This window comes from Corvus kubaryi, unplaced genomic scaffold (assembly GCF_017639235.1).
Source record: "Corvus kubaryi isolate FWS band 111438036 unplaced genomic scaffold, C.kubaryi_AGA036_p1.0 37312, whole genome shotgun sequence".
Lineage (NCBI taxonomy): Eukaryota > Metazoa > Chordata > Aves > Passeriformes > Corvidae > Corvus > Corvus kubaryi.
This window is the reverse complement of record NW_024581098.1, coordinates 1,070,566-1,091,997: the sequence shown is the minus strand read 5'-3', so window position 1 is coordinate 1,091,997 and position 21,432 is coordinate 1,070,566. Positions and strand designations below refer to the sequence as shown.

General features: G+C 37.2%; 1 protein-coding gene across 3 annotated transcripts in view; it reads right to left on the bottom strand.

Annotated features, from left to right (window-relative positions):
• The window catches only part of RB1CC1 (RB1 inducible coiled-coil 1), a 67,891-nt gene extending 46,459 nt beyond the window's left edge, over positions 1 to 21,432 (bottom strand). Inside the window, exons 1-5 of one of the 3 annotated variants that reach the window (XM_042029019.1) lie at positions 21,371 to 21,432; positions 8,379 to 8,497; positions 6,420 to 6,547; positions 3,903 to 4,029; positions 3,469 to 3,639 (exon numbers count right to left, since the gene is read on the bottom strand). In XM_042029019.1, coding sequence (XP_041884953.1) covers positions 3,469 to 3,639; positions 3,903 to 4,029; positions 6,420 to 6,490 — 369 coding nt within the window. In that variant the 5' untranslated portion in view covers positions 6,491 to 6,547; positions 8,379 to 8,497; positions 21,371 to 21,432. Of the gene's footprint in view, positions 1 to 3,468; positions 3,640 to 3,902; positions 4,030 to 6,419; positions 6,548 to 8,378; positions 8,498 to 21,370 lie in introns of those variants that run through there. The other 2 variants (XM_042029021.1, XM_042029022.1) reach the window with 2 other exon arrangements.

The following is a 21,432-nucleotide window of genomic DNA, read 5'->3' as shown; positions in this document are numbered from 1 at the left end:
ATCACGAAAATAAAAAGAAATAGAAAATGGATGTATCTTGATATGACAAACACAGTACCATGGAAAACCAAACACAAGGTAAGTTCCCCACAGGAATGATTTTTGGTTAGGAGTCATGAAATCTAAAAAAAGGCTACCTGTAAGTCAAAGAAATTAGTTTTACCTGAGGGAAAAATGGCTGCTTTTACATATACTTATACCCTACAAATATATATGTAACAGGCCATAAGAATGCCAGGACCTCCACTAAGAACTAAAACACGACTTCTAGTTATACCTGAGTAGTAACAGCAGATTATGGGGGAAAAAAAATGCAGAAAGCAAAAGCATAGTTTAAGTCAATAATGATCAAGTTTAGACAGAGAAAAAATGATGGAGAGGCCATAATGGCACAGATTCATAAAAATACTTGCTAAAGGAAGCTCTAGAACTACTTTCATTGTGAAGAAAAAAATTAGAACCCATATATCACTGTATGTTTACAATTTCTTATCAAGTCTGATTTTACAGATCATATCCTATAGCCTCTGGGCAGAGCAGATACCAGCTTAAATAAAAAGCAATAGCTACCAAATATTCTCCCCTATTTTTACAAAGTTACACATCACTACTTCTTGTTGTTCATGAGCAATAATTTCGAATGAAACCTTTATTTTCCTACTACTCAACATTATCATCGTGTATTAGCACCTGTAATAGTAGTAAATATTAAGTAATCAAATTTAATTAATTAAAATGCTCTAAATAATTACCACAGGCAAAAACCTCTCCATTATCAAGTACTGCCATTCTGCTTTTCTGGTGAAGCAGGTTACCATTTCTCTAGAATTAATAAAAAGACAAAGCTTGGATTTTTAATGTCTATTTTGCAGAAACTCTCCCATACAGTACTGTCAGTGTGGCTTTGGATGCATCAATCACACAACTACAGAGGTTCAGAGCCTTTCTAGCTCTCTCCAGATCTTAACTGATTCTGAAAAGGATTAATATCCCATGTTCTTTCCTCCTCCCAGGCAAGAGGCTTATGGTGTACCTTGGAGACGATTAATGCTTTAACCACGTTCCCAGTCCTCCCTCAATATGCTTCAAGCAGGCATCAAGAAAAACTACCTCAGTACAATACTGCACTACTTCTTTATCCAGTTTTCACACCTTGGTACATCTAAAAATCACAACAGAATATTTACTAGTCTTTCATCACATAGGACAGATTTGTCAGTCCCCTGACATCCCAGAGAAGTACTCAGTTCATTTTCACAGACTAACACAGAGCCTATGGCTTTAGAACATTTAAAATCTTGGATAAAATTAACTGTGCATGCAAAGGTGAATCAGATTTACGAATATTACTACCTATTTAATCTTTAAATAAATTTCCAAGTTTTTCATGAGAAAACAAATACCATCACTATAGCCATTTTACAAGCAGGGAAGAACTGTCAAAAGTGGGGAACAAATAATAATCTTCCTGAAAATAATCTGCAGGCTAAAATAAAACCTCCATTTTACTTGGATCCATGTTTAAAGAGAATTCCTCCCCCTGCTTCCCCCAGTCCTGCACTAATACTAATAGGTGACATTAAGTATGGAAAGATTTATTTTCTTCTTGCAAATCAAACTCAAGATCACTCTCTCTATATAAACTTTCCAGTCTGCAGCGTAATATTAATAGTATTATAGACCTGCCACCAGAATGAGCCAGTAAAGATCTAAATAACATATTTAAAAGCATAAACACTACAATAAACTTGCATGCTCTGCATATTAATACAATCATCAGAATCAAAGGGGGAAGATTAGCCAGTACCAACAATTCTTTTCAAGTCTAAATAGGAGTATTTTTAATAAAACCCCTGTAATAAAAAAAGCTTACTCCAGAGGGATTAAATAAGTTCCATCATTGTATAGTAATTTTACCAAACTGAAAGCCAAATTAAGAATCTAAGACCAGAAAACAGGGCATGGAATAGAGAAACCAGATAAAATAACGGCGAGAAACGAGACTACCATCACCTTTCCCTTCCATAACCCTCAACAAAACACAAAGACTATAGCAATTACTACAGTCTCCCTTCATATCAAATCAATGTTAAGTATTTAGAAGCAATCAGTCTTGCTTACTTTTATAACCTCCTCTTAATACTTCACAAAAAATGGTTTTAAAGTACTTTCAGTTTCAGCTGGTAAAATCAGAACCCTCACACTCTTCACAGAGCACAACTGAAAACCTCCTACTCCTTAGCTGAATTCACATTGATATCCACTCTTCTCTATATGACAGTCATATGATTCACAGACACCTAATAACTCAGGGTCCTATTTACAAAGTCAGCTGTAACTGTCAACAGGTGGGGGAGAGAGAAAAAGTCTACTGGACTGAATCCTTGCCTTAAATCAGACAGTACATCAAGGTCATAGTATTCTGGAGAACTTCCTCCCTTCTGACAGGCCAGAACGCCAAGAAAGAAACTAAAATCCCTGTTCTACATCCAACACTTAACATTTTTCTCTGAATTCTACTGTACAGTATTAAACCCCAGCCACTTCAAGTGCTACATGTTCTTCTGGACTGCATTAAAGTTGTCACTGAAATGAAGAAATTTTATTACCAGACAAAAAATGTATCACTATTCATTTTGTGTGAAGTGCTCCACATAAGTATTCTGCTGCCAGCCAACGGAAGCTTAAAAAATCTTTAGAGATATGAAAAATATTTAATCCATTTAAATGTAAAATTTGAAAAGACTATTAGGAGAGTTTTTAACAAAGAAACACAATCAGTCCAGCTACTGAAGGCATTGTCAGTGTCTTGAACATGCATCTGGTTTTTACTGCATGCATACTTGGTATCTTACTGGCCATCTTGCAGGGAGCGAGTTTTCCCTATCAAAACAACACAGAAATAACCAAATTGGAATTCTGATCACTTTGCAAGTAAATATATGCAATATGCAAGGAAAAGGCAGTATTCAATAATAGGCAACCTGAATTTTAGGAAGAAGTTTCGTTTTATTAATTCCTCACCAGTTGTTTAGACATATATCATGAAACAGAAGTTTGGCACGGTGCTTTTAAAAATTATACTGTTAAATTTTCTACTTGAGTTAACAACATTTCCAAAGTTACTTTTCTCACTTCCAGTTGAGGTAGACTGAGGACACTGAAAATAAGGCAGTGCACTGAAGCATGGTCCAAAGCAACCCGATTGCTTTTGTTTTGCAAATGCTGCAAACATACACATCCAAAAGATGTCTTACACTACAGTTTTGAAAGAAGCTCTGAACATGCTGAAGAAGCAAGCACATTTCAAAATTTACCTTGAAATTCTGAGACAAAGCCTCTGAAGAATACATCACCACTAATACACCATTCTTACTGCCTTTTGAAGAAACTATTTCATATTTTACATCAAGCTGTCCCTCTGACATATTTTCCTTTGGTGTGCAAATACAGTAACAATCTACTTACCACAGCAAGCTGTGTTCGTGATGCTACTGTATGAAACACTGCAGGCATCATAAGAGATTCTTCTACTTTCAATTCCATCTCATTCTCTGCTGAAAATGTGGTTTTGGGGATAGCTGGTGGACGTTCACACAAGATCATTTCTTTGTTGAATAAAAAAATTGGGTTGGTGTCCTACACTCAAAAAGGAAAGGAAACCAAACACTGAGTAAAGGCAACTCACTGTTGAACCATCAATGATTTCCTCATGTGGGTAACATGTCTTGAGAACAAGTTAAAATCTACATTTATAAGCTGACTATATAAACATTGTTTCTCAAATCAAAGAAATCCAGCAAGCAACACACTACAGAAAAATACTTAAAAATCCCTTAGTAATAAATCTTTTTCTTCCCCTATAAATGACAGTTTAGGCTAAGAATGCAGCATGCACTTACTGTTCCAGCACTGTAACTACACACTCTTCTGTCTGGTGCCATACACTCTCCTCCATTGACAACCAGTACTTGGTGCTGAATGGCAATCTTGTACTTTGTTTGAATTGCATGTTTCAGATCAGCCACACTAAAAAAAAAAAAAAAAAAAAAAAGGGAAGAGAAGATGATGCTATCAGATTACTTTTCTCTCTCATTTTAGGTATTTCTGTAAGAGACACAGGTGACCTGTCTGTGTCAGAGTAGAACATTTTTAAAAGAAACATTTTCATTCTGCACAATGACATATTTCTAAAGTGCTGTAATGTGTTGCATTCTGGATATGCAGCTAATAAGCTATCAGCTAAAAGAAAACAGCCTCTGCATTGCTGATAAGTCACCCGCAACATTTCTTCCAAGATCTGTTACCATGCTGAAATTCTGGATTAAGTCACACCAAGCATTTAGGGTAACAGCTGTAGAAGTCATATTGTGTTTGTTGAATTTATACTTTATGACCAAACAGCTGACTTGCTAAAGCCCTAGAAGACAAGACTATTAACACTTCGTTATGCATAAGCACAATTTCACCTAATAAACTCTGGCTGATTTACTGTACATGAAATGCAGTAAAGCACTTACAGTAACAGGAAACTTAACAATCGATATACCTGCAACAAATTAATATAAACATCACAGACTTTAACATAGAAACAGTATATCAATAGACCATCCCTGGTTTTAATTCAACAGCCTTAAACATTCAATTCTAGCTGACATCTTCACTTTACTGCCTATTTTAGGCAGTTCTAGACTGTGTCATTAACACACGTAAACAGCAAAGTAAATGAGAATTTACTAATCTGATCCAGTTACTGACACCAGCTAACATAACACACTGTGGTAGCACCTGTGCAAAGGCAGAAAAAAAGCTTCTGAGTATGAATTGAATAATATAAGCATCAATAGTTTTGATGTAACTAGCAGGAAATTTAACAGTGTTACTGTTACTTGAAAAAGATCATAAAGATCTGTTATTTAAAGCAACCATGATTCAGCATGACATCATAAATTCTGTGATTCATTACAAACCTCTCACAAGCACAAGCTTGTACTTGCTAGCTGTGTTACAGTAACCATTCACCTATCACCTCCACAGTCTTTAGGAAGGTAGCTTGGCCTGTCCATGTACAAAGAGACAGGCGAAGAACCCAAGAAAGTTAGAACTAGAAAGAGCAAGTCTGTATGTACAGATATACAGAATAAGCAGTTAAACTGTTCGACTGAAGAGTCTTTGATTTTGTGTGGTTCAGTTGTTGGACAGCTTCCAAAAAAGAACCCAACTGAGCAAAAAGTGGGCCCATAACAGATTATTAGGAGCCTGGCATGGCAGCTTTGATGCTGCACCTCACTCACCATGATTTAGAAATGTAATGTCTAAATGTATCAGACAGCTTATAGGGGTGTGGGCACATCTATAAAGGACGCAGTAGAAACAGAATGGCTGAAATACTATTTCATGCTCAGTAATACCCTGACTTTCATCTAGCTTTAGAGAAGAGCACACTAAAACACTCTAGTCTTTTTCACTCATGAAAATTACAAACAGGAGTTCAGGAGAAAGGAAACAATGGATTTGAGAACAAAATCCATGGTAGAAATCTTTTATGCCCAATTACTTGCAACATATTCATCACTGATAGAATATGAAAACAGCAGGTGAGCTTGGCTCTTGCTACCCCCAAGGTGTCTTGCACATGAGAATAATGAAAAAGAATACAATACAAACCTCTCTAAAAGCATCTGTACATTTGCAAGATGCTTTTAGTATGCAGTGAAAAAAAAAATACAAACAGTAAACTTGTTGGGACTTCAGCATGATCCTCTAACACTGATCACGCTTCAGGTAGTTGGGCACTCAGGAGTTCATGTTTTACAAATAAAATCATCTAAAACAGTTTGGAGCCTTACAACATAGGACAGAATCCACTTCTACCCATCTAAAACATGCGACAAAAACCTTCATGCCAATTCTTCAGGATCCAATCTAAAAACATTCCAGAGCACACATTTTCTTCAGGATGAGTGTACTGACAAGAGAAAGAACAACCTGCAGAACTTCCTCTATGATGCCAGACAGTAAAAAATAAACCATTTATAGAGAAATCCCAAATAAAAACACTATTCAATAAAAGGGCACAAGAGATCTGAAGTCATTCTGACAGTTCTTTCAAAAAGCACCAAACACAACACCAGATTCAATAGGAGCAGGTCAGCCTCTGCCACTGACCCAGAAAGTAAATAACTTCTCTACTCTTTCATGGAATTGCACACACAATCACCTGGCAAGGCATTGAAAATGCTAATCACAAAAAAAATGAAGAAAACAACCACCAAAATTCACTCAAATACAGGATAACCTAGAAGAAAACTGCACTGACATACTAAAAAAACCAACCTAATATCTGTCAAATATTTAATATATAACAAATATACATACTTTTTAAATTTAAACAATATACAATTAATTTACTCTCTTACTTTTGTACAGCAAGTTCAGTATCAAACGTAAGGGTAGTTCCAGTGTTGACCAAAAATACATATAGCTTCATGATGATTTCTTTAGATCTCTGAAGTTTGTAACTTCCACTGCTAAAATCATTTAGAAACTGAAACAAAAATTTCAAGCGTTAGTTTCACAGGAATCATGAAAAAGACAAGACACATGCTTTTGAAAACACACTTTCAGATATATAGTGGGTGAATACATCAGTGCTCACATTCCACAGTTCTTTATTCACTACCAAAGACAGAGATGTTGCTCCTCTAGCCAGAAACATGAGCAGGGTAAGTCTCTGCATGCACAGACAGTTAGGAGAACATGTGAGAATATACACTGAGAAGAATAAAAGAAACTAAATTAGAAAAAAATAAGAAAATATGACTTCCAATTGCAGAAGCCATCATCCCAGATCATTACCTGGCTTTTCTCAACTATGAAATACCTTTTTAAAGCCCCAGATAGTAATTTCCAGACATCGTTTCTAGATTTTACAAACAGCAGCACAATCTATTAATTCCTCAACTTACAGCCACTAAGTCTATCTGCTCACTACTATCCCTGTCCATACTTTTTCACTCAGAAATTAAATCATTGGCAACAACCCAAAAAAAAAAAACCAAAGAAAAGAAAGAAGGCAAAATTCCTTTTTGTATTTCTCTACAGTAAGTAATAGCTCTAAATTTTTTTTTTCCTGTTATCAGCATTAGCTAAATCAGTAGCTCCTTTCTTTGTTACTGATAGCAAATATGAAGCATTCAAGCAAGAACGTGCAGGTCAACACACATTTTCAGTCCTGTGCCCTACAAGACCATGGACGAGTGACTCTATGCACGTGTTTTTCCAGTGTATGTGACAGATGAAAAATATTAACCTGCCTCATAAAACACTGAGACTTAATTTGAGATTTTATCACTTAAGTACTCCATAATTCTGAGCCTTTTTCTCTTCTCCTCCTTAGGAGCTAGGAAGCTTATGAGTAATTTCCACCACACTACCAAAGCTGCTGCAGAAATACAACTAGCACTGCAGTCACTAATAACCTGAATTTTTTGTGGAAGGAATGATGAAAAGTTAAGCTGTAAGTTTTAGCCACTAAGCAATATTCTTATATCATTGTAAAAATGACTTTTTGGATTAAATTACTACACAGGTAATATAAGTTGTCCGTCTTTCTTTGTAGTATTAATAAGACACACATACAGGGTCTACACAGCTAATCATATTACTCGAACATTAGTCTGAATTTGCATTTATGTCTTTGCCTACACATAGAAAAATTTACAAACCACAGAGAAAAATAACAAACACGCCATTAATATGAGTAGGGGAGAGAGGTTTTATCAGAATATTTATTCCAGAAAGTCGTAAGAGTTTTCTTACAAGAGAGCAGCTACCCTCACACTTTTCAAGCATTCATTATAGTCCTAGTTAAATCATTCATTTTCACAACAAGGCTTCAGAAACAGAACTACATCAAATAAAAAAGGACCAGTTAAATAATTTGATCTGAAGAGTTTTGTTGTCCTTGCACCTGAACTCTACTGTACTCAGTGGCACCAGCTTCCTTTTGTATCAGAAAAAGGAGAATATACTCTATAAACTAAATTATTAGATAGATAAAAACTGCTGAACACCAAGAACAAGCTAAAAGTTCCTTATTTTATTAATAAATTCTCTCTTTTACATCTAAACATAGTATAATACCTAGTTTTCATATGAACATTACTACCAAAGCTAAAGTGGTATTTGAGAGAGAATGTGCCCAACACATACATGAAGTAAAATTTTAATTAAGCATTTACCCATCCAAACCATAACACTAAACCTAACAAAAACACAGAAAGAAGAAACATTATTAAGATCAACAATATTTATGACAGCATCTGCCATACATCAGGAGTCTCTAACTTTTTAACTTCAGGCAAAGAAAGAATCACCTTCAGGCACTATACAGAGCTACCGCCTTCTTCAAATTCAAGAGGAGAGTAACGGCGCACATTCGCTTTACTTGATTTTTGGCAACAGAGTAGCATGGCTGTTCAAAGCCAGAGAAAATCTGCAAAGAAAGGATACAGAATGCAATTATTAGTAAAAAATTATTATTAAAATGTCAGGGGTTTATGGCCATAATTGCATCTAATACAGAAATCAGTGTATGTTAATGCCAGAAGAATAATTATGTGGTAATTGTTTGGGGTTTTGTTAATTAATAATGCTATCCAGTCACAAGTCTGCCCAGAACTGCTATACATCTGAATACTTTCGCTCATCAATTTTGTTTAAAATAACTACTAATCATACTTTTGAGTGTTTACAAGGAGAGAAATTTAGTTCGCTATAAAGAAATGTTTGCTTTTCCATTAACCGAAATTATTTTTCAGAACTGATGCAGAATGTTGACGTGGTGATGCTGAGAGCAATAGAGAAAGTCTTAACAAGGCAATTTATCTATGAAACTCCAGCATTAAAAGACATACACGCTACTGCTGTTGAATGAAGAGTCCTATCCTGCAGCTGTCTCCCACAGATTCCTTCAGGAATCAGTATCACCTTCCTTACCTGAAACAAGGTAACCTATTTTGCTAAATCATTCACCTACTTTCAAAACATGTGTTAGATTTATTTATTCTATTTTTTTTTTTTTTAAATAACCTGAAGATTCCCAGCTGCTTGTCACTGCATCTTTGCCAGGGGCTTCTCTCCCAGAACTGCTTTTTAAACTACAATGGAAACTACAACAACCAAAATGAGTCAGATCAGCAAAGGCGACCTTTTTAGGCTACCCTAGTTCATTTTAACTGTCTTCAGTTAAGTAGCAGTGCCAAAGGAGAAGGAGCCTTGGCAAAGAACATGTTGATGAGCTATTGGGCTCAGGGCAGTGAAGCCAGTGCACAAACTCCAAACTGCAAACAAACATTATTTCTATCATGTTAATGCCCTAGCAAGCTTCTGAGAAGATGATCGGGCACTATAAAGGGTGATAATCCATTACTAAAAATAGGCTTGCTGAAGCCTGAAAACCATTAGAACATGTAAACCATTTTATACAACCTATGCTACTACAGACAATCAAAAACACTCCATTCCATATTTGAAAACCTTGTAATAAAGGAAATAATCATTTTATGGTCATGGAACAGAAGAATTCTTTTCCTCCCTTTTGTCCCCTCCCTCTTCACTCCTATGCAAAATGCACACATAACATTTTATCAGAAGCAAAGGTACAATAAAAGGGAAATAACCAATGTGTTTAAGTGCTACCACAAGAAAAATTGTAATTAAAGTGTCCTCCTCCAGTTTAGCTATCAGCAGTCAACAGTTGTACTTGAGCAAAATGAATTTATGAATACTTCCTTTAGATCAAAGTAATGCACATTAACATGAAACTACTGAAACACTTCTGCCACAAACTAGGAACACAACACAATCTCTGTCTTGTAACTCCTTTGCAACCATTAAGAAGACAAAAAGCAAGTGTTGTTTCTCAACATTTCATCAAACAATGCTGGGGGAAAAGAACTACAATGACACAGGCAGGACAAATTTGTATTAGATTACTCTTTGGGAAAGAAAAAAAAAAAAAAAGAATGTAGAATTCACAGAATTCCACAAAATTCACCCACTCTCAAGATTGTTACAAATTTCAGCGAACACTTTCAGGAAGAGAGGAATCATGTAAAGCAAGGTTCCATAGAATACATGCTTTGAACAACAGCCGCCCCTGCAAGATTCACTGATACCCAACAAAGACATACTGCAGCCCTCCCTCCCTTCAGCAGGAACTACATCAACTGCCTCTCTCCAGCTGTCCATCTTCACAACATTGGAAAAACATTAATTTTGAGAGCTCTTCCTAGTCTTGCATGTCTGGACAAAATCTGTCTGATTGTGTTCAAAGTGAAAGGTAAGTTACAGAGGGTATGTATACATGAAAACCTACCACAGTTACCTAAGTTTCTTTTCTTTCAAAGGTCAGGTTATTGCAGACTATTACAGGCAAGGTCAGCCACACATCACGAATTGGCCTTTGTTCCCAATATTCCAGAATATTGTTATCATTCAGCAGTAACACAAACTCTTAATGCAATCTTGGAGCAAAAGTCACACCATCAAGCTTCAACAGAATATATCCAAACACATTTTATTCTTCTTCTGTTTTTATTACCAGAACAGGCCATTAGGAGAATTTCAGGCTTTATTTATTTTTAGCTTTAAACTTTTATGGAGTGTTACAAGTTTCAAAGGTTTTTTTGCTGAAATTATTTTAATTCATCTTAATAGAGGTTGAACAACTACACAATCTGACAGCTACTAAAGACAGAGCTGCTACCTATGTAATGAAAAAAGACAACAAATGACTAGTCCACCCCGATTATTTGTTTAAACTGTGTAACTTGCAGCATTAGATCCATGCTAGATCCTTCACATTATGGGATAGAAGTCTCTCTGACCAACTGCCACGAATTATCAATAATTTAATTTTAAAAAATAGCTGAACATTTGAAACTTTCTGTAACAGCTGCCAGAGCAAACAGAATATAGTAGGCATAAATACAAGAAAATAAATGAGATTATAAAAATGTAAGAATGGCACAAAGTATAAAAATTTTCCATAATTGAGAATAAGTATATTGTCACATTAGCTAATAAACCACCAAAATCAGCTATGAATACATTGTGCTGGTTGTAATATATATTTCACTGCTCTACACTGCATTTACATTGCAATGCAATTACTGCAATCTTTTTCTATATAATATAAACTCTTCAACAATCAACTATTTTTGAAGTCAGTGTTGATCAATACTTTCAACACGTTTACAAGTATTGAGATGTATCTCAGTTCAGAACACGCTCATTGTTACATCTCTAGAAGGAAACTAATATCTATTTATGGACCCTTCCTTTTCATCATTACAGCACAGGCATCACAGGTTTCACAGCACTCCACAAATAATCCTATGGGTACATTAACCATCCATTTCTGCCCTTAAGTGCAAAATCCCTGCTCCTAATTACCTAATGCTGACTGTTCCATTGTTTCATGGAACAACTTCAAGAACTTCACAAACTCAAACACTGAATCATGGCATTCAGAGGAGGACAAAGAAATCAACATTTATGCTGTTTGGGTTTAATAGGACATTCATCAACCTCACTTTAGTCTTTAAGTTCCCTCTGTATTATCTTAATTGTTCACACTCATGCTTCTGACATCTCAATTCCCAGACTTCCTTTATAATCTGGATTACAAACTAAACTTGAGCAAACAAAGATACTGACAAATTTTTCTTTAATACCATAGAATTTAAAATGAACCATGCCAAAGTAATGGCTTTCCTTTAAACGCAGTGGTGTAAAATGCCATCCACAACACCAACACAAACAGTATAAGGTACCTTGCTTCTTGTACTCAGGGAAGAGCAGGGAAGTGCTGCTCCACATCTGTATGCTAAGTGTGATACTTATCAACGCTTCACCTGCCAGGTCAGATAGAACCAAGAGGCCCAAACTCTTTTTGTCCTGTGTGTATCTCCAAGTCAAAAAAAGACTGAAAGTAGACAGAACTAGCTAAACTATCAGATCAAGGCAAGTCTGTTCACACAGTGCCTGCATTTTCACACTGCTATTAGACATTCACATAGCTCTGTGGGATCATCACCTGTGCGCTGCTGATACAGAAGTTTCACTTCCCTTACTGCAGAGGCACTGAGGCTACACTACAGGTAACAGCGTCTCCAATATGAGTCATAAATGTTACCCCCAATTACCACGGTCAGGAGTCTCACAGGACACCACCAGAATTTCTGCCTGTCGAAAGGGCAATTCATCTGAGGCAAAGGCTGACAAGCCTGTGACATGCTTAAAAAGACTCAAGTGCTATTCCTCATTCACTGAGTATCTTATCTGGGTAGCATCTCCCCTCAAGGCTAATATACCTTTATTACCTCTCGAGCTGGAGTCAACTTCAGAGCACATTAGCATGTTATTAAATGGTGCTTCATTTCCATACCACAAATCTTAAGGTTTGCCTTTGAGATGCTGCAGTTCCTGTGATTTCACCTTTCAGAGCAGCATTTCCTGCTTCACCTCAACTTAGGCATATGTATAATAGACAAAGGTACAAGACCAGTGCAGAATATTCCCTACAATTAATTTTGTTTTCTTCTCTAAACCTGCCTTCTACATCCACTTCCTTTGTTTTTATTTTCAAGTGCTTTTTCAAAAAATGCTCTTTTGCTCCAACTTGCAGACCCCAAAAGCTGAGTATTTTATAGCACATAAATCAAAGGAAAATAGAAACTGAAGCTGAATTTAATGCAACTAACACCTTTCTTCACATTAGTTGTAAGATCGTCTCCAAAAGCAGGCTTCGAGAAGCTTTCTTCAATACTGCATCCAATGCATCTAACCAGAAATACCTAAATTTTGCGAAACATTACTACTACCACCATCAGAAGAATAGAAATAATGACCCCATTGTAAGGGCACACATTCTTTAGTAACGCTTTATGCAACAGAAATGGCTATGTTTCTAAAGTACATATGCAAATGCATACCATTTTCTGGATAGCCAACTGTTGAAAGGAAATATGTTTTAAAAGGCACTCTAAAAACTTAAAAGAAAAACTAAAAAATAATAATTAGAAAAAAAACCTAAGCTGTGTGATGAGTGAGCTCCTCCTGACCCAGTTGCAGAGAATAATTTAATTCCCCTACTCCTCCAAAATAAATTTACCAAGAAGACCACATTTAATCACAGAGATATATTACTGCAGGTAGAGATCCTATCTCCCATTACCACCTTATATCAAAGCCTATAAACCTCATGTTCAAGCCACACTGTAGTTTTAAAGAAAGGCTGTCAATCCCTGACATCTGTAAGGTGCCATCTGGAGCTCTATTTATACTGTGTTGAGATGTGCATCAGGCACAGAGGCGGTTACTTAATTACAGCATCTCCAACAGTCACTGTGTTCCTAACAGCTCTCAAACTCAGCTGCTGGTCAGCTTTTCCACTCAACCCAAGAGCCGAGCTGCAATCCCACAGAACAACCAGGACACATTCCTAAGCTTCTACTTCTCCATTCACTAAAGAGGAATTTCAAAAGTCACTAATTCAGTATTTCATAGTCTAAGAGGCTTTCCCCCCTTCCCCTCCTTTAAGATGAATAATTTTATATAATACTAACCTAATATTTCAGTTACATACAGCCATCATATTCAGAGTTGCTCCTACAACTCTGAATTACACGGAAGCTCCTCATTCAGCTAAGTAGGTGCTGCAATGCCTTCAAAGATCCTCAACAACATCAAGGGCAAAAGAGCAGATCAAAAGCAAATGCATCTGGGTAGGCAAGAAAACACTGTGCATGAAAGAGTAGCTTTGAAATCGGTGTGGCCCAAAACAATGCAGCTTCTCACAAGTTCAGATAAAATTTACACTGTGAATTCTAGGAATGCAATAGTTTCAAACATGTTCATGAGACAACAAGCACATTTTCAGGCACTGTGTCATGATTCCATATGGACATGATTATAAAGCTTCAGATCTGATGGTTAGCATCTATTTACATTGCTGTTTTCACTGATTTGAGGAGCTGCCAAAACACAATCCATGTAACAGATCAGACAAAAGTTCTCCTCTTCCAACAGTAAATAGAATTTTACCACATTTTTCAAAACTCCACATCTCTTGCACGACAGAAAGTAAAACTTCTGTGCCTCAGTTAACAGGTACAAGTCAGGAAACCAACCCAGGATTTCTGACAACCTTATTGCTAGGAAACAGCCCACAGCCTGTAGAAGTATCCCTTCTCTTTCTTTCCTCTTTTTGTTTTTAATTGATGGAAACAAGCCTTTCCACAGCTGTCTGCGCCTTAAGTTTTTGACAAAGTTAACTGAAGGTTTTGTCAGATTTTTCTTTTTTTAATGTATAATTTTGCCATTTCAAAGCATTTGTGGAGTACAAGCCTCCCTTGAATTACAGAGATAATACATTCTCTTTGCAAAGATTGGTGCTCTCAGGGACGTGGAGCTTCAGGTGGTTTTATTCAAGTTACTGACTGACTCCATAATGGTGGGAAGGTTCTTCCTGTAGGCACATACTCTTTAAAATAATTAGCATGTAAAATCTTCCAGTGTTTGCAAACAATTCTGCAAGAAACAGAAAACAAAGTCTATTCTTTCTTATGCCCAACTCAGACAAGTCAGCACCAACGCTCTTCCACTAACTCTCTCTGATTAACCAAGGCCACAAACTCTGCTAACAGAAAGAGCACCAGTCTTATGAATCCCTTTCCTCAGCCAGTTCTTCTGCTCCTTTCCCTGCACCAACTTTCAGTGATGCAACTATCCATATTTCTATGGAATAAACTGGATTATTTTGCTGCATTAAGTTAGAAACAGCATGCTTCCCCAGGATCCTGATAGCTCAAATTGGTTCCGTGACCAGGTTCATTACACAACTCCACAAACTGCTACACTTCAATTATGACTGGAAAGAGGCCAATGAATACAGAGGATACTCAACATCACAACCATCATTCAAGAAGACAAGTGAAAATTTTCAGAAGGCATAATTCACATTTCTAACTGCCCGTGCCATCCTCAGTTACTAACAGATCCCCTCTTGGAAATGGAAACCTAGTAAAAAAACCCAAACTAGTACCCTCTTAAAAGCAGGCTAAAATAACATAAAAATTTACAATTACTACAGATGCAACTGAGGACAGATTTTCTCAAATATAGTCTAGGAGGCCATTTCCCCTGTTCTTCCCTCTTCAGATACAACATCCTAATGCTACAACTTTTTTTTTCTTTTATGTGAAAAAAAGAAGAATCTTGGCCAGAACTATTCAAAAGATGAAAACACAGACTGATTAACTGGCATTTACTTTATAGGAATGAAAACACTACAGATGGAAAAGAGAGTAAAAGATTGACAATAATGAAATGTAAGGCAAGTAAAGATCCTCGTGATTTATTCTGACTGCCTACATAAAAGTCACAGGTTCTTCCTTAATTTCTATTCATAAGCAATCAGATTTTCAAACACCATTAAAGTTTTCTAGTAATAAGGAAATCCACTACTGTCTTGGTAAACTGTTCAATTGATTTGCAACATCCAAACTTGTTTCACATTTTTCTTATCCTATATTAGTTATAAAATTAGTATTTGAACTTTCATGATGTAAAGATGGAATTTACCAAATTTCTCCTTTTGAAATTACTTATAATTCACATGTCATCTACCAACCTCCTCCTATTTATCAACATTCTTTTCTTTCCAGGGGTATTTGAAAGAGGTAAGTAAATGACCAACAGCAAGATGCAGCGCTGATATAATCCCCAGTCTCCCTAGGAATACATATTCAGAAATGTCTAGATTCTTCTCAGATCAGTCTATTACTCTTTTTGGATATGACATATTTACGAATCACCTTTGGATCTCTATTGGCATCAGTTTGAAAGAAGATAACAGCAATGTGCTGAGAAATAAGAAAAGCTGCAGGATTGTTTGAAGAATATTAAATTGTCTCTAATCTCAAGAAGGTGTTAGTTCTAATTTTCATCTGCCCTTCTTTACCTTTCTGGAATATAAATCTTTGGTAGTTTAAAACAACTAACAATGTGCACTGATAAATTCTTTTATATGGTGTTACCAACTAAAGAGCTATACAACCACCAAAGAAACCCCAAGAAAGACAAAGAAAAACACAACTTACAACAACTGAGGTATTACAACTATACTCTTGGCTTACTGAAGCCTGATTGTCCTGTTTAGAGCCATAATATGCATGTGAAAATGTTGTTACAATACACTTGCTTTTCGAAATTTATAGGTATTTTACTACCAAGCCTTTCATATAAAAAGGCATACACATTACCCCTCCCCCCCCTTCATTCAGACAGAACTGAGAATTTTGAGTCATATTTTCAAACCATTCATAGGGTGAGAATCAAGTCCCTTTCAATCAGTAGACAACACGAGTACTTGCAAAGAATATTTTTAAATAGAGAAGTCAGCTTGAATTTACTAGTAGAACACTTACATATAGCATAAGCACAATGTATTAGAAGAGAGCTTCTAGTACTGTTACACAATATATTCTTATATAAGCATCTTCACTTCATCTGAATTTAATAAAAATACACACTGTGGAGGATGGAAGAAAAACTATATAAATAAAAGCACCATTTTGTCAGTATGAACTGTTTATCCTAAGCCAACTACAATAAATAAGGGTAAAATCTTCAGGCTTTTGACATACCAGCACAGCTACTTGGCATCAACAAACTCAAAGTTTGAGATAAACCACTGACATTGAAAGTCCCTGCAATACTAGGAAAAAAACACCATTCAAATAATAAAGAGCAAAAAGTACTGCAGCTATACCTACAACACAAAAGAGCATTATTACATGTTCAATCATAGAAAAAAAAAAAAGGCAGATAAGTCATTTAAAAGATAAACTGAACACTAAATCAAAATAGAATTTGGGAATTTAGGAACAGCTACCTCAAACATTCAAAAATCAGACCTCAGCAAAGTGCAATTCTTACAGAATTTGTATTTTAGCTTTGCTAAGGGTGGTATGATTTTTTGAATCCATGATGTAAGTAAAACTTTTCCTATAATTAGTTCTTCAATACTGCATTCTACCTCTAAAATACATACTGTTTTCAATCTGTTCAAAATGAAAACAACATACTGGCCTGTCAAACATCTTCAAGAAAAATAATGAAGATTGATGTATCATACAGATACTAGTTCCACCTAATCCCTCCAAATAAAAGCAACATGCAATTGAAATACTGAACACACAATTTCATTATTGCCACCACAGCTTTCCTACTCTCCTGAAAAAGCAAAAATACTGTTTCAAAAGAGAGTCTTAAGAGGTAAGAAAACATGAGCTATTTTATAAAGAGAAAATAAAACCATGTTCTGAAGTCAGTTAAAAACCCATTAGAACATTACTTAGGCAGAGCTGCTCTCAAATATTCACACACCGTTCTTCTCATTGATCCTACAGCATTACACAGCAAGACAGATGCAGGACATTTGGAACCCAACTAGTCAACAAAGCAGTTTTACATTTTACTTTCCACCAACAAGTAATCAACACAGGTCAGAAAGAAATTCATACAGCCCTCAAACAAGCCTTTTTTGTACTTATTCATAGAAAACAGGCTATCACATTCTACCACAGCTTATTTTTTAGATGCACAAACTACTAGAGCTTTATATATAGCACACCATAATCATTTCACCTTGATGCGATAAAGACAGCAGGCCCAGCTGCAAAATCTGCTCCCAAAAGAAAGTGTCAACATCTTGGATGAACATAAAAAGCTACACTGAGCTGTTGCTTGAGCTGGTAGTTTGAGCTCAGAACCATGGACTGCAAACCTGAACAACAAAAGGAAAATACACACCTAGAGATGGACAGAAGACAAGCAAGCATTGCCCTGACCAGCCCCATCTCAATGTAAATGTAAAATGAATGTAAATGTGGTATCAATAAATTTGTTTTGATATTTCTACTGACAGCTTCCAATAATTGGTATTGAAATATTATTCATGTATTATTAACAATTTAGTTACGCTTGAATCCTATTAGAAAACACAAAGTATATCCACTTCCAACCCTGCTTACAAATAGAAAGGATAGAAAGAGCTCATACATGGCTATGATGTCTTCCACCTTGCCTTTCAACTGAACTACATTAAAAAAACTGAAATTTAAATTAAAACTAAATAAAGAGTGGATCTGCACTACGAATTAACTCATAAATAGACAAGTGACTTTCTCAGTAACCACAGAATGTTAATTAGCTCACAAAAATAACTGCTAGCCATTTCTTTATCACCATTAATTGTGCTATAGGCTTTTACAACACACAGTTCATGTGAGATCTTTCAACTTGTACACCAAAATCATTAGTCTGGCAAATCAGCTAGAAAACAGATCTAATTCTTGCAATTAAATTAGTAATTTACATATTAATGATTTTTTTTTTGCCTGTTTGGTATCAATCCTGCAGTATAATACAATAGTATTATGTAAGTTGGCATCTTGTAATTAAGTGTTTGCTACTCAGTAATACTGATTAACAACTTTGCATCAGAATGCTAGCTATTAATAGGCTCCTTGAAAGCAGTAAGATTTCTTTATTAAGGTATTTTTTTTGTCCCCTCCTCATCTTCAGAAACTGTTCATATAATGTCATTGAGCTATGGACCAAAAATCAGGAGCATAACTTTTTTGAGCAATATTGCAAATGCAGAAGGAAACACATGACTGTTTGGGCACTATCCAAATGACTGAAGTGGCTCGTGTGACAATTGGGTAAGCACACTATAGTTTTTCATTTTAACTTCTTGTTTTCACTTTACCTCAACGTGCTAATGAACCCATCCTGTGCAATATAAGTCTTAAGATCCTTACATCACTCTAAGCCAGTCTTTCACAGAAAGCAACTGCTAGTTTAAAAGCAAATAAAGACTTAAGGACACACTGATAACATACAGAAAAATTCTTTCCAGTGATCCCACTGTAACTGCCACTCTCTTATCAAAAACAACAAATCAGCATGTGCTACTCCCTTATTCCCAACATACACTCCATCCCCTATTTAACCAAAATAACTGAAGTTCAGTCTAGAAATTATGTTTGCCACCTTAGCTTCTGCAAGGCTATGTAACAGCTGTGTTCAGACAACATGCAGGGACACACAGTTTTTTTAAACGGACATCACAAAAGACCTCAAAATAACCCTTGCCCTCTTCTCCAGTCAGAGCACAAATCTGCTGCGTACACTTCTAATTATAAATATAGTAACCTGACATGGGAGAGACAGTCCCTTAAACAGGATCTCAGAAACTACTAACCCAAATCTGTGCTGAGCACAAGTCTAGAACAATTAAAGCTAAGATAGATTGCTACTTTACAATCTACAAAACACACAGCTACTTTTACAAAGTGCACAACAACAATGTACTTCCAAAAATGCACTTTCAAAGCACAGTTAGGTCTATCTTACAATAATGGATTATCCCAAAAGATCCCGTTTGTATTTCCAGCTCTAAAGCTGGCACAGCTCTAAAGACCCTTACCATGTGTTCTTCAGTAAGTCATTTTCTTTACTACTCTCAACATAATAAAATAAAGCCGTATTGAGTTCCAGGCAGCATTTAGAGTAAGTACAGATATATCCTCTGCACACTTTAAACTAAACTTAATGATGTTAGAATACCTAAATTCTTTCTTGTTAATATTTGCTTCTTGGCACAAATGGTTGTATTAGACCACCAGAAAACAGTAAGGCCCTTTCTTCACGTGCTTCATCTTTTAAAAATTTCCCAAGGTACTACATACTAAATATTCTTAAAATTCATAACTTACATATACCATAAATGTGCATGTTTTCATTATTACTAAGTACTTCCATGAAGTATGGAGATGAACTTTTTAAAAGGGTACGTATGGGAGAAGACATGGGACAATGGCTTTAAATTGAAAGAGGGTAAGTTTAGATTGGCTATAAGGAAGAAATTCCTTAGTGTGAGGGTGGTGAGGCACCAGAACAGGTTGCCCAGAGAAGCTGTGCATGCCCCATCCCTGAAAGTGTTCAGGGACAGGTTGGATGGGGTTTTGAGCAACCTGGTCTAGTGGAAGGTGTCCCTCCCCATGGCAGGGAGGTTGGAACTAGGGGATCTTCAAGGTCCCTTCCAATCCAGACCATTCTATAATTCTGATTCTATTTATATTGTTACTCCTCACAGTACTTCTCAGCTGTATAAAATTCAACTGTATGAAACATGTTTTTCCATTCTTGTTATTTCTCCAGCATTGCTGAGGTATCTTTCACCACACAGTAAAACACACACCTCCAGAAGTGTTAAGTCCTTCCATAAACCAAACAGCGCAAACTACTTCTGACACACATATACGTGAGCAGAAGGAAAAAAAACCCCAAACCTCAACCTCTTCATTCTTTCCCATAAAGAAATAAAGGTGAAAGCTTAAAATATGAACCACAAGAAATGGCTCATGGCCAGGACATACCATGTAATTACATCAGACAAAAACAAATGACACAAGAGAAAAAAAAGCTATGGTTATATGAGGTCTAAACTAACATTTCTGGGTTTCTCAGGACCAGACACGACTTTTTATTTCATGACTAGACGACGCTCAGTGAGAAACATGAGCACTACAAATATCAGCTCATTTAATTCTCCCAGCATTTATATTAGCATTTCTACCTCTGGATCGCTGGCAGCCAGTACTTTGGGGGTCAGTAAGAAAACTGAGCACTGACGCACAAAACAGCCTGAAAGTCTACCAAAGAGCCGTAAGGAGAAACTGAAGGGAAAATTCATTACAGGACACATGCTTCCTCGGGAGCAGGACCAAGTAAACAACCGAGGGAGAGGAAGAAAAACGTTTGTAAACACACAACGCTTCTGCACGGCGCTCGCCCGACCGCCGCCAACGGCGAGCACGGAGGCGCTGCCAGGCTGAGTCATTCCTTGTAGTAACTTCCCCGCGAATCCCTCGCCCTGGCAGCGGAGCCCTGGGCAGGCAGGGAGCACCCCGGCCCAGCGGGCGCTGCTCCCCTCTGAGGGCTGGCAGCAACCGCCCCCCCCCCTCCCCCCCAGCAGCTGCGCTGGGGTCACCCCGCCGCCCCGGGACCGGCTCCAGGCGCCGGATCCTGGTCCCACTCGACCCCCGCCCCGCCGCCTCCCAGCTCTTTGTCGCCCGCCCCACGGGTACAGCCCTGCGCCCAGCGCCGGGACCGCCGCCCCTCGCCAAGGCCGCCCTCCCGGTACCGGAACCCCCGCCTTCCCCGCGGCTGGGAGGGGCTGAGCGGAGCGGCGGCGGGAGCCCGCACAGCCCCGGGCAGCGTCCGCACTCACCCCCGGGTCCCGCGCGGGCAGCGCCGCTCATCCTGCGGCGCTGGCGGCGCGTCCCCCCCGCG